General features: G+C 37.3%; 1 protein-coding gene across 3 annotated transcripts in view; it reads left to right on the top strand.

Annotated features, from left to right (window-relative positions):
* Positions 1 to 14,622, top strand: part of mdga1 (MAM domain containing glycosylphosphatidylinositol anchor 1) — a 162,625-nt gene that overhangs the window by 132,689 nt on the left and 15,314 nt on the right. For all 3 annotated transcript variants that reach the window (XM_086174649.1, XM_086174647.1, XM_086174648.1), the window contains exons 10-16: positions 1,173 to 1,439; positions 1,525 to 1,673; positions 6,811 to 6,991; positions 7,200 to 7,223; positions 8,750 to 8,902; positions 8,985 to 9,146; positions 14,368 to 14,498. In XM_086174649.1, the coding sequence (XP_086030775.1) occupies positions 1,173 to 1,439; positions 1,525 to 1,673; positions 6,811 to 6,991; positions 7,200 to 7,223; positions 8,750 to 8,902; positions 8,985 to 9,146; positions 14,368 to 14,498 (1,067 nt within the window). The remainder of the gene's footprint in view (positions 1 to 1,172; positions 1,440 to 1,524; positions 1,674 to 6,810; positions 6,992 to 7,199; positions 7,224 to 8,749; positions 8,903 to 8,984; positions 9,147 to 14,367; positions 14,499 to 14,622) is intronic.

The raw sequence follows: 14,622 nt of genomic DNA, 5'->3' as shown, positions 1-14,622 counted from the left end.
CCTAATTCTGTTGTTTCGCTAGTTTCTTGATTTTTTTTCCTGTACACCATGGTCAAGGTTTCTCAGATTTTCCTCCTTGACACCTTAAGGAACATGTCATCCAGCTCAATGTAGTGACAGAAATTCCTGGTTGTAATCCTTTTATTATTCTCCTCTCACTTAAAGCGTCTTTGACAGCTCCATATTGTAACAGTCACAATGAAATCTCTATTTCGGGTTTCCCTCTCGCTATCTGGCTGTCCTTTGACTGCACCTTTTTCTAGCTCTCTGAACTCTACCTCAGTCTGTATACCTATCCACCCGTATTACATAGATTAGACTATAATTACATCTGTGGCTTATAAATTTAATTCATAAGGGACTCTAGTCACCTCACCTCCTGAGGCCTTAACACATAATCTCATCAGTGTTAATATAGCAATATCTCTATTTGCAGCTTGTCTAGTATTTGCATGATTAGCCAGGGGTGAACTAGCTGAGTGGTGATTTGTAGTAGTAATTTTGTAGTGTTGTCTTATAAGTAACCCCGGGGCGAGAGCATCTGGTCAGTTATTAACCATGAAGCTACACATAGTGGCTGACAAGTTAATTACAACTGGTTAGAATAAGTTAACCACAGGAACCAAACGCTGCTTCTGGAACGATCCCTCTGGCAAAAACATTTGTGCATGTTGGAAGGTTTTTCAGAACTAATGATGCGGGGTAGTGTGAGGAAAATCTACAAGACAGAACAAAGAGATGAACAAGTTGAAAGATTGTAATGTGAATAAAAATGAAGTGTTCACAGAGAGTAAGACTTTATTCCACTTTTCTTAAGCCATGGTTAATCTTTGTCTCAAACAAAACAATCTGTGCTTAAAATGAAATGGACATAATGTGTTTGACATGGATTTCTCTTTTTAATTGAGGAAGATATTAATATTCTTTATACAGTAAATGTCTGAACATAAACAAATTCAGGCATATTCTTCAAATATGTCTGAATCTAAACGCGTTGATTGTTAGGAATTTTAAGGTAACATGTCTTTCACTTTTGCTTTTAGGCAAGAAGGCTAGTAAGTGATCGGCTGTTGCAGCAACAAATATAATATCCATGAAACAGTGGATGTTATAGTAACTGATGTGAAAAAAAATTGAACTGATTCAGTCTTGTGGATCCATTGATTCTGCAGATCGTCCCATACTGGACCCGGTATTTCAGGATCTGCGCTCTCGGAATTTCCAGATGGTGACACTGAGGTGTGCAGTCCTACGTTCCAACCCGCAGCGTCTTTTAGTCATCCGCTGGCTGCGTAATGGCAATTTCATCCATACGGCCAATCCGGACCTGAAGGAGTCACCTGAGCTGAAGTTTAAGCTGGAACCCACAAACAATGGTTCTTATGAATGCCAGGTCAGCAATAGTGCAGGGACATCTTCGTGCACATTCAATGTCTCGGGTAAGTAAAACAAAAACGGTATTTCCATTTTTATCAAATATGTAATTCGGAGGATACAAATAACGTCTGTCTTCCCATCTTACAGCACAACCTTACAATGCAGAGTTCTACTTTGACACACCAAACCCAGTTAGGATTCAGAAGGGAAACAACTATTCATACAATTTGCAGTGGACACAGAAGGACCCCGAGGCCACAGATCCCATCATGGGCTACTGGATTATTGTACAAAAGGTAAAGAACCCAAGCTAAAAACATTTGCCTGCAAGAAACATGAATATTCATGTGCATGTATGAGCATTTTAAATTGCAAAGCTAATATCGAGAAGTTCACAACTTTCTTGAGTGCACTCATAAACACATCTCTAATTGTACATATCTAGAATACTAAATTCTTAAAAATATTTTATTCCATCTTTTTTTTCAATGTTTTTTTGCTCTGGCCCATACCGAACAGTCGTATTATCTTGGAATCAGGGCCTGTGTATCGGGCACACATACACAAACACACACACACTTGTCTGCCGCACACTGTACCAAGTTATCAGAGAAATAGAAGATTAGCATGGCCCTTCTAAAGATGCAAATTTCATACTCAAACCCACGCTTACCAAGAACTATCACTCTTGCTCACTTGCATTCAGTCGTTCAACTGATTTCACAGAGTATTTCTTCTGGCTCTCCCCGTTTATGTCTCTCTCCTCCTGATCACTGCCTTACTTCCTTTTGGGTATCCTCCAACCCCCCCCCCCCCCTCTCTCTCTCTCTCTCTGTCTTGCCCTGCACTGACTCTCTCTCTCTCTCGCCCTGCTCTGAGGTTCTGAGTTATTCAGTATGTGTAGATTCATGCCATTTAATGTTGAGTGAACCGTAGCAGAGCCTCTAAATAGTTGCTGTGAGTTGTTACATTCATGGTGGTATGATAATGTGTAGCCTTAAGTGGCAGTTTAGGAGTTCTTGGAATGTTGTTCAACATTAATTCAATTTCATGGTTCTACTTCCGTGTTTTTATCTGTGCACTTAACTAACAAAAAAGGGACTGGAAAAAAAAAACACATTCAGAGGAGGGTACAGTTGGAAAGTTGCAAGAGCAAAGGAAAGAGATAGTTGAAAATTACAGAAAAATTGCAAATGTCGCCGGACCTCTCAACTATAAAATAGAATCACAGAACATTCAAAAGTAATATCATCTCAATTTCACAACTCATATTTCTGCAACACCTTCTGGAGCTCATCCTCTTAACACTCCATCTTTTTAGCACATTGGAAATTATATCAGGGTGTCATGGGAGACGTACGGACACACAGGGAAACACGAGAGGATTGACATTAGACCCTGTAGACAGTGCTCTTTATTGTGTTCAAAAGCACATGGTTTGTTTATTCATATGCATTTAGTGTGCAAGCTTTTCCAAATGTTGTAAATGTGTCTATTTGTGGTTTAATTGTTTGTGTTTGGTTGTTCGTAAGAAGGTCCCAAATACTCACAAATGTGCTATTTCTATTAATTTTATTATTGTATTGTATAGTATTCCTGCTTCTGTGTTTCTGTGTGGGATAAATGGGTTTTCACAAAACTCACTGCCAATCAAAGAAACCCATCAGAACACCTCTAAATATAATTTCCAACTCCCTGCAGGGGGTTTCCCTATGTAGATAGAAGAAGTTGAGAAGTCTTTTTCACACCATTCTCTCTCACTATATTTATAATTGAAGTCAGAATAGACAAAAAAATACATCTAAAAACATGAAAACCAGCAAATACCCAAACATTAACACTTCATCATTCATCCATCCATACTGAATAAAATGGTTTTGATTCAAAATATCGAGTTTTATTAAGATCTACTATCTAAAAAATAGTTTAAACATCCCAAAATGATTTAGGTACACAAGGGCTAGATGCTGAATGACATGACCAAATTTATCTGGAGCTATATGATGGCTGGTCTGTTAATCTCATCTGTAAACTCTATATATTAAATGTCTTTTATGACACACACACACATACACACACACACACACACACACACACACACACACACAGTGTTTTAAGTGCGTGTTTACCCTTTTTATTGTTCTCCGCCTGTCATTTACCTTCACATCTTTCCATCAGCCATGTTTGTACCAAGTTATGCCACCAGCGAATTCCCCGACTTGAGATCACACCTAAAGCCAGGTCCTTGCTGCTATGATCCACATTAACAACTCTGCATAGACAAACATCCCATTAACATATATATGGGAAATTAAAAATATTCATGATGAATTATAGTTGTTCATTAATCAAATATATGAATTATTTATGTGCCCAACTGCAATACTATCACACGGGATGAAAAAAGAAAAGCAGGAACTATGTTTCTGAGACAATGTTGTTTCAGAAACAGAGACAGCATGAGACTATGAAGTTGAAAAAACACAATATATAAACACAAATAATGACTTGTTCACAGCACACACCCAATATCAGGTAACTGCTGGATTAGCCTTAAAGTGATCCATTAATAGAAGATGAGAGAAGAATTAATTTCACATCCATTGTGTTAGAAAAGCCTCCCTCCTCTCACACTGTCAGTTTGGATTTCTTTCATGCGCATAAGCCCTTTTCTGTTTTTCTGTCTCAAGACCGGTCCTTTCTTTTCGACCTATTTCACACATTATCCAGGTGTCTTTTTTAGGTGACTTTTGTATTTATTTGAGAACTGGTGGAAAAATAATCACAGCAGGATGTTTTAGGGAACCGGTGGTCATTCACACGTGCCAATGGCGCATGCAAAAACACCATCTCAAAAACATATTGCATATGACAGAAAACATCTGAATGTGGAGGAAAACAGTTAGTTCACTTATCGTGAAACAGAGAAAAAATATATATATACAACTTTTGACTGGGCGCTGTTGTGTTCATCTAAAAATGATGTGACCTTTTTTTTTTCTCAAATAATCCAAGGCTTCGTCATGGTTTTGTGAGAAATGTGGTTACCAAAATCATAACAAGAGCAACTTAACAATAGCTCAGGCAGATGTCTTATAATTGCTACAGAGGTTGTCAGTTCCAAAGCTTGCGTAAGGGGCAGACAAATAAATTTAACATTATGAGGCTTAATTATTGTTTTCTTTTCATCAACTGTAATTTAATTTAGAGAAATTGCAACAAAATGTTGTGGTTCTTCTGAAACAATGCAACAATTAGACCAGCAAAATAAAAAAATAGCATGCTGATATGGCAGGCAAAATTAAAGGTTCTCAATCTTATTCTATGATTCTATGAAGTATGTGAATTATTTATTTTAATACTTGATGGGAAGCTCCACTACATGTAAGAGATTGGAAAAAAGTGCAGTACTTGGATGTGTTCATATTTCCGCTGCGAGAGAAGCCTCTCTGTTTCACCAAAGCTTGTGTTGTGTCTGAATGCAATGCCTGTGTTGGTCTGTTTGTCTTTTTAAGTACTGTGAGAATGAGGAGTTCACAATAAACTCAAAGTCTCTCTGACAAAAGGTATTTTGTAAATGAACAACATAAGTAGCATTTGGGAACTGTGTCTTGGCGCTTTGCGAATTCAACATCGACTCGTGGCTCCTGTTCATGTTATTAGAATTATTCAGAAGCGTTGCATGAGACTTTTGGAAATTATTCAGAGCTATAGCCTGTAATGTGGTGTTTTCAAACTTTTCTTTTACTAAATCCTAATGACTGGCTTTGAAAACTTGGAGTTCCCACAATAAAAATAAGTGGAACTAGACAGTCACAAGCGAGATTGCGCCTTTGTGTGAGACCAATAATTTGATTATACTGTTTCCTAGCACAAACTTGCAGAGCCCAGCCAGTGGTTACCAAGTGGGTCTCATGTAATAGTTTGGGTTTTAACATATGGCCATGTCTACTGATCACATTGTTCAAATAATTTTAAGTCTTACTTTGGGGGCGGACAACTGAGTGTATTGCACCGCTACCCATTAGTGTCATCCAGCAGAAGGAAAGATAGCTAAGCACTGTAATTCCACATAGCCATGTGGAAATATGACTTTTATCTGCATTACTGACCAGACTTACCTCATGGTTTAGAGAGATAATGAAGTATAAGTTGCATAGTGATCATGCAAATTTGGACTCCATCCTTTTGTCAGAAGATTTTTTTTTCTCACTTTATCATCCCACAACTTCTAATTTCATATGACCAACTTTAAAAGTAGAATAAAAAAATACAATTTCATGGAGGATGACGTTGATTTTCTTTGTCTCTTAATGTGCAAACAATCTCAGATTGTTCACCGTATAAAGTCGGCACTTTACACACACACACACAGACACACTCACGCATCCCTTGGCTGCATGCATTACCTGATAATGGCATGCAGTGGGTGTACCGATGTGTTACAGTGGAGTGGCTGACCCTAATGCATTAGATTGAGCTCACTGTCAGGTCTTTAAGTGGCTGGGATCACAGGCAGATACACAGCTAATGGATCCTTCTCTCTGTGGGTGGAGTAACGCAGTAATAGTGTTGTTAAAATGGTGTGACCAAAAAGGCCCGGCTAACTTAACTTTTTAAAAAGTGAGAAAAAAGGATTTGGAATGGATTAACTGGATTAACAGTTTCACATTTGCCATCTATTGCCAATATAATTTAATCCCGGTTGCAGGTTTTATTGGTTATGTAATGCTATAGCTTGACCAATTATGAAAGAACAATATTTTACACACACACAAATGCACTAATCTATCTATCTATCTATCTATCTATCTATCTATCTATCTATCTATCTATCTATCTATCTATCTATCTATCTATATGTATATACATATAGATAGATAAAATGTGTGTGTGTGTGTGTGTGTGTGTGTGTGTGTGTGTGTGTGTGTGTGTGCGTGTGTGTGTGTGTGTGTGTGTGTGAAAACCGCTGGAAGCTAACAGCAGTTGAGATACCCATTCGCAATCCCTGGCATTCTGAGGTCACAATTTTATTGACTCAGTTTTATAACAATTTTTCAGAATCTTGCAGTATGCTGTCATATTGTCAGTCTTGGTGTTCATGTCACCAATTTGGGTGGATTCCCCATCACCTGATTGACCTCACCTTTGAGCAATAAAAAACAAAACATCATAGATAAAAGGGATAGAGATGAGTGTATAGTAAGTCCTATCGATATGTAGTAAATGGGGGATGGGGGTGACAGTACTGACTCCCTCTCCTAATTATGTCTGCTTTGCAGGGTCATCATATATTTAATTGTGTTGTGTGCATTTTTTTCATATTTGTTTTGCACACATGCATATTTTTAAGGATGCAACTTAACATTGCCGTTATTCCTGTTATGTGTTTGTGTCTGTGTGTGTGTGCATGCCTGCTTCTCACAAATGTAGAACAAGCAAACCCTTTTGTCGACGCAAATAGGCCTGGGAGACAAGGAGCCGGAGAAAGGTGGTCTGATATCCTATACCGTTTCAGACCTGAGAATCCCTCTTTCCTATGAGGTTCGACTGGCTCCAATCACAGCCTACAGCAGAGGGGAATATGTCAGTCGCATCATCCAGTACTCAGAACGTGAGTTCCATTTTATTTGTGAGGTTACACTTGTGTCTTTATTTACTCTCAACTAAAATAGCCGGATAACAAAGTAAGTGGATTGATAATACACGTGGATGGCATACACTCATAGATGAGAAGAACATATCATATATTGTTTTCCTGTCTGCAATTGTACTCTGTTTTATTGTTTTGTTTTGTTTTTGTTTTTGTTTTTCTTCCAAAGCCTACACATACCCAAGACCTTCAGGTAAGACTTTTCTCTAAGCTAAGATCTTGTGTTCTTCTAACTTGCCATTTTTCACAATTCTGACTTTTCTGTGTGAAATCTGACAAGGTTTAAGTTATGGAGGAATTTTTTTTTTTGTTTATATGCATTACATAACATCAGCACATTTGTTCTCAAGCCAAAGCTGCTTATGCTCCTGCCTTGTCCTTTATAAAATTCAGTTTGGAAGGGGAGAAAGGTAAGCGCTGGATGTGACCAGAATGACTTAATGACTGGAAGAATTTCGATGACATTTAAAATGCGTTTTAAGACTGGTTCGGTTTGGAGATTACTAGACTGTGATATTTCAAGTTGCACTTTTTTTTTATTTATTTGAAACTCAGATGCTTAAATGACACAAAAAGGGTTCTGCAGCTCATCTTTTGTATTTCCTCGCCTCTGTCTTTCTCTGCAAAACACACAAAATGCTCCATCTACTTCCCTAACACTCCCAGGATCTCATCTCCAACCCCCTCCTTTCTCAGTCAATTGCATCTTGTCTATTTTCTTCATTAAGAGACGAGCAGCATTTTTTTGGCTCGAGTGACAGTTGGCTCTGCTAGGGTGAGGCAATTAAAACAACAGCAGATTGAAACCGACTGTGAGAACAACAGTGCAAATTGAAAGGAGAGCATGTAGCAGAGTAAGGTGTGAAGTGTAATTGATTAGCTCCTGAAAACAAATAAATATATACATATATATATATATATATATATAAACACACATGCATGAACAAGCTACCCTTATGGGCAGCAAACGCCATATAAATCTGTAACAGACTTCCTGTTTTGCTCATACTCTGCTCAGCCTGTCAGCTTGGACTGATTTGGACTGATTAAAAGCACTCACTGTGACTATAAAGTGTGCTGTGAATCCTTGATACGGCCATATTCCCACTGGTCAAGGGCTGCACTATGATTTTGAACTGGCGAAAAAAGGTTTCTATCCTGAATTTCAAACAGTGAAAAAGCAAAGCTGTCATTTCACTCAATTTCAACAACACAATGGCCCGTTTGGTTGATGTCTTCATTCGAATCAGCTTTCATTTCTGTTTTGTAATGTTGGAGTATGCAACAGCAGGCTGTGGTTTCAGCAGGAGTACTACACCGGTGACCAAAGTGACAAACTTCAATCCATTTCTTCCACAAAACAGGTCAGGGAGAAAAAGGATTCGTAACTTTAAAAAGTAGGTCAGAAGTGGATTGCTTGTTTCCACATCTTGGAAAGGTCCTGCTTGTCATACTGTGGCAGGTTTCTCCACTAAAAAATACAGCAAACCCCGTCAACTATAAATACGAAGGATTTGAGCTTTAGTAGTATGCATGTACACTACTGGTCTGAAAAGACGATTTTAAAATAATTGTCTAAAGTCTCTGAAAAAAATACAGTTTCAAAATTACTATTACTGTACTGTGATTTTTTTGTTTTGTTTTAGCATTCAAAATATAATATGTAACAGGTGTTGACTGTTTTTTGTTCTTTTTTTTCTTTGTTTTTCCCCGTCTTAGATCATGTATGTGGTTTTGAGGATGAGCGGATCTGTGGTTTTTCCCAAGACCGGAGTGATATGTTTGATTGGACAAGACAGAATCACTTCACGCAGAATCCAAAGCGATCTGCCAATACTGGCCCGGAGACCGACCGCAGTGGAACCAAGGAAGGTCTGAGACTGCTTATATACACATTTTTCTCAAAAATACTGTCATTTCATTTTAGTTAATTCAGAAATGTAATCAATTTCAGGGTATTACATGTACATTGAGGCATCAAGGCCACGTGTCCCAGGAGACAAGGCTCGTCTGCTCTCCCCACTTTTCAATGTAACCTCCATCAGGGGCCCCAAGGGCTCTGGCAGAGTCCCATTCTGTGTCTCCTTTTACTACCACATGAAGGGCAAACACATTGGTAAGTAACGCAGACCTTGATGGCATTATTTTTTTAATCATAAACTTGAAAACCCAGACCAAAAAGATTAAAATTGTCTGTAATTAATTTGTTAATTTGTGTGGAGAAGTATTTGCGGTATGGTCTTAAAATTTTGAGAAAAATAATTCGGGAGTTATATCAAAATAAAGACATTTACTCTTTGGTGTTTCTAGAGAAACAACGTGTATATCCATAACAATTGAGATGAGTTGTACTTTAATGCTTCCATGCTTGGGAAATAGTTTAGCAGCAGCAAGACATACAAGGACAAGACAGTGACAAACAAAATATATGAGTAAAAAAAAAATAAAAGAAATAAACTCTGAAGCTTAAAGTACAAAAAAACGTTGAAGTATAATCTAAAAAAAAAAAAGAAAAATGTCTGTCATGTATCTACATTTGGTTTTGGTATTTTGTTCTGGTGTCCCTAAGCACTTTTACTTGACCCTTACATATAGGTTTGATCTGACCTGTATAAATATTTAGTAAATAGGGCGGTTGAGAGGAGGGTATGATAAAAGTCCTATTTATGTTTCTGCATGTGCCTTGTGTGTATGCATGTTTGTGTGTGTGAGTCTAGAGGTGGCTAAAGGGGGCAGTGGGTGTGTGATTTATGGCAGTAGCAAGACACAATCAGTCATTTGGGGGAGCTGTTCATCATAATATGCACTGTCATACTGCAAGAATGCATACATCTTGTAGCTTACACACCTGCACTCCCACTAGAAATACTTACTCGTTCTGCATTGAGGCACATCGATTCCCGTGAAACTATCGTAAAAGTCTTACAAATACGGATTATACACACAGGTTGGTGGTGGGTGAAGGGAACAACGCTCTTCCTCTTATCTCTAAACTCAAGTTGAATAGCCAGGTTGTCAGCCAGGTGCCTGATAGCAGCAGGTATTCTAAATTTAAACTTGACTTTGCCTTCATTTTTAGAATTATGAGGTCAAATTGACCTATGATAATCCAACACAAAGAATGAACTATCCCCAACTTTGTATTTTACACATGTCAGTGATCCAAAGTTGAGGGAATTGTTGGAAGTGGGAAAAAAACACTTCTTTCATTTGTGGCCCCATTTTTGTCATTTCAGATAAAATTGTTAAAATATAAAATATCCTGATTCTAATCATATGACTCATCAGTGATGCAACTTTAGAGGAGACACATCTTCTTCTGGGCTGTATTGTTTGGAAAGAGGTCCCTGCTTTTGCTTGATCCCAGACAATACGACGTTCAAGACTCCACTTTACATTGGAAGTGATGCAGAAACAAATTCATAATCATTCGACAACCAAAAATCCAAAAGCAAAATTAAATTTCTTTAGTCTCCATGTTACATGTGGGTTACATCCATTATAGAAGCTGTACTTTCTTGCAACTCTTTATAAGGATTACACATAAACACTTGAATATTTGATCCTCTTAATACCTACTTTTTATCAAATCTTTATTGAAATATCCCCATTATCAGATGGCTGAAGGTGCATTCTATTCTATTCTCTACTGCTCACTTTCACAAGGATATTAAAGAATCCTTCAATATAGATTGAATCCTTCAACCCTGAGATATTGAAAAATTATTAATATTTTTCCCTGTAATGAAGGTTAACGTTTTTTCAAATTGTTTTGTTGTTGATGGAGAATGCTTTTTTTACTTAGAACTAAAAGGAATTCAGAAAATGAAAATGACACATAATATAAGATGTTATATCTATAATTATCTTTACCTTTGACACAGACGATTGAAATAAATCAATTTATAATAATTTTGGACATAGAATGATGAAAAAAACCATCAAAACACAAGTCTTGCACAATTGTAACAAGATACAAGATGTTAAAGCTGATTAAGCATTATGAAAAAAGTGCCTTTTAAATCATAGCACACATTAGAATTGTTCCCTGCTAGTCAACATAGACCTAATATGACTAAAAAGGAATCACCGGTAGTTTTTTTTTTTTATTGTCTTGGAAGTACGTCACTCCACTTGTTGGGTATGCGTCATGCTTAAAAGCCAATTTTCCAATCTCTGTGCTAATAGGATGATTTTCAAGTACTGCATAATCTGGGCACCAAGTGCTGTGTGCTATTGAACCAAGATTAATAAGACATATTAGGTACTCAGGGAATTGGTCCAAAGATAGGTTTGTATATGACAAAGATCCAATGTTGGTTTCTTCACACCTGTAGTGACTGCCAGACAGTTTTCTAATAAAGGATGGATTATTGTGGTCTAAAACCATCATGGGTTATGAAGCTAAAGGACTGCATTGTGTGAAGGGTTTTTAGATTGGAGCAAGAGTTTGCCAATGGATTCAGTTGCCATAAGATTGTTTTAAACAGATAAAAACAAACCGTATTATATAATAAATAAATTATTGTATAATACATTTCATACATAAATATCTTGGCAGCAGTCACACACATAAAATTTTGAAAATTTAACTGGTTTGTGGAGCATACAGTAGCTTGTAAAACATACAATGCAACCCCTCCTTCTTAAAGTGTGCATCTTTGCCAGTTCCTGGAATGTCACCTAACTAATGTCTTTTGAGGAAAATAATATTAGAGAAGGTTAGTAGTTTCAGGCCCTTACATATAGTACTATACCCTTTGGGATGCTGTGCCTCATCAAACAACTTTTCCTGGAGTTTTCAGTCATATAGCACAGTAGGTTAACAGTTTTTTATCAATTTCCAGTATATTACCTCACAGTTTATTTTTGTCCGTAAGCTCTATAGGTAGTAGTGCCATTACTTGAACCATTTTTGTATTGCAGAGGTTGCCGAAAGGTCCTGGAGGTGTTTCTCAGCAAGAAATGAGACAAGACAACACAGCATCTGTCACACAGAGCTTGCTTACGATTAGTACAATCTGTTACAGTTATGCCGAGCTCTGCTACAAGCCCTTGCTTAATTTACTCTGTTGTTATCCCAGTCTGTTCCAATCTGTTGTCATTTTAATTGCCTTACCTTGGCAGAGCTCACACTCCTACCTGGTGAGACACAGTGTGACTCTTAATGACAAAACGGACAATATGAGGGTAAGGCACAGGTGGGGTCAATGAGGTTTAAGAAAGAAAAAAGGAATGTTAATATGAAGTGAGAAAGAGAGAGCAGTGAGAATAGAAGAAGAGCTGGAGTGAAATAAAAGGAGATTTCACAGGGAAAAAGGGTGCAAACAATTGCGTGGAGGAGGCATATAAATGAGCTACAAAGGCTTGAGCAAAGAGCCGCTAGAAAGGCCATCAACCTATTAATGCTCACAGTTTGTGAGAGAATGCGTAAGGTAGCGGTTCATGCCGAAGTACTCAAACTACCACTAATGTACTCAGTCGTATGTATGTAAGTGCAATAAAGTGTCAGGAAGATGAACATGTTAAAAGCAAATTCTTTGACATGAAGACCTTTTTAGCAAGGTTATTGAAATAATGCTCTTTCTTGCCATACCTATAAAGTAGTTAACCTGTTTTGTAACCCTGACTTTATATGAATATGAAATAGGAAATACAGTACAAAATTGGGAAGTGTAATGCTGTCTGGCTAGTTTAAATAAGCCAACATGAAAATTTAAACTACCTCATGTGATGAGTCTGTGGTTCACCTTAAATGCGCTTCTGTTTGGGCTTGCTTGCAGCAGCAACTATAAACAACATTTAATTAGTTTTGTTTGGCATTATGTATGTTCAGTCTGGCTGGGGTGTGCACAGCGCCACTGGCAAGCTTACTCAGAATCACTTGATTATTTAACTTTTTCAGCGAGGGCAAGTAAATCAAAGTTACGTTAAGATATTTTCTTTATGTATACTGGCTTGTCGCTTGAAAATTTATTTTTTGAGACAATTTTTCTGGCTAAAGGTAGCTTTCAGTTGTGAACTTTAAAGTGAATTCAAGACTCGTTGGTTAAAACTTGCAGTTTCTTACACTCTATTTACATGTGACAGCCTGTTCCTGTAGCTAATACAATATATGTATGTGTGTGTGTGTGTGTGTGTGTGTGTGTGTGTGTGTGTGTGTGTGTAACTTGATTTAGAATGCATTTATACATATATATATATAGATATATATATCTATATATATATAACACAATTTTCTTGTTAATCAGTTGTGTTGCTCCCACATATACTATATTTGGTGCTTTGTTTCCTGCACATTATTTTTGGGGGGGAAAAATGTTAACACATTAAGCAGACACTGGTATCAACAAAATTCCAGATTGACTTATATAAGTTTGAGCTGTGGTTCTCATAATAAAAGAAAAAGTTAAGTCTATGCTTTTGGTTTAGGTCAGTGAATAATATAGCTCTGCTTCATCGCTGACTTTGTGTTATGTCTAGACATTCACACTACCTTGGGTAGAGGTTAATTAACTGAATATATATATGAGACAAATCCTACTTTGAAGCATTTGATAGACAAGTTGGTAAAAGAACTAATGTGAGTGCGTTTCTAATTATCAAAAGAGAAACATTGTAAGCATCCACGTGTCTCAATAGAATGCTGCCTCCTTGTCTGCCTCTCTGAACCTCAAGCAATACCCTTTAACTTTATTTCGATCAATAGACAGCTTATCAGAGCACTGTTTCCAGACGCCCCTCTCCTTTCTATGTCTGTGTGGTGGCAGAAGCGATTTCGCGGTGGTCGACAAAGAGAGGAAAGGATGGAGGCTCAGATGTTATTTACGGTTAGAACTAGGTAATAGACTGTGAAATTGAGAGACATCAGAATTAGCCAGTCTTGTCCTCCTTCTTTGTCCCCATGAACTGCTAGATATACATTTGTATATCATACAGTACAAAGGAGAGCAATTCAACATTTAAATTCACATAGTCTTGTGAATCTTGAGTCTTGTGAATATAATCACATCTTACGTGTGTTCACATCATTATTTTACCTTAGTCATTTTTATTTATTTTAAACCAGGTCTCAGCAAGGTTTGGGGCCGTCTATGTGCAGAGGATTCCTCATTGTAAAATGTTGTGAATTTTACACAGGCGATTTGTAAATAATTTTAGATATTCCCTCCAGTTTGGTTTATAAAATAGACCTTGTTAGTGGTTTGATTTCTCTGCCACTTCTACAGGTGTAAATGTTTCACTCTAGTAGATGCCCCATTTATCTTGATGGAGTTCAGCATTTACGATAATTCCTTGAATTTTTTTTTTTTTTTCACATTTCATTTGATTTACAGGAACCCTCAATGTGCTTTTGAGAGTGAGAAGCATCGCCTCTGTGGATTCTGTGATGTGGACCAAATCTGGTCATCAGGGCCCAGATTGGAAAAAAGCTTTCTTGGACATCAGTCCAAGTGGACCTTTCCAGGTATGAGTTTGATCCCCTTGCTTCCTTCCACAGACAACTCCAGTTTTATTGTATCAAGGATAAATATTTGATGGTAATATGTTTGTTCACAGTAAAATAAATAAATGGACACGTATAAATATGT

Source organism: Fistularia commersonii, chromosome 27, assembly GCF_037954325.1.
Source record: "Fistularia commersonii isolate RoL2024-O1a breed Wild chromosome 27, RoL_Fcom_v1.0, whole genome shotgun sequence".
Taxonomy (NCBI): Eukaryota; Metazoa; Chordata; class Actinopteri; order Syngnathiformes; family Fistulariidae; genus Fistularia; species Fistularia commersonii.
This window is presented reverse-complemented; position numbering and strand designations above follow the sequence as displayed.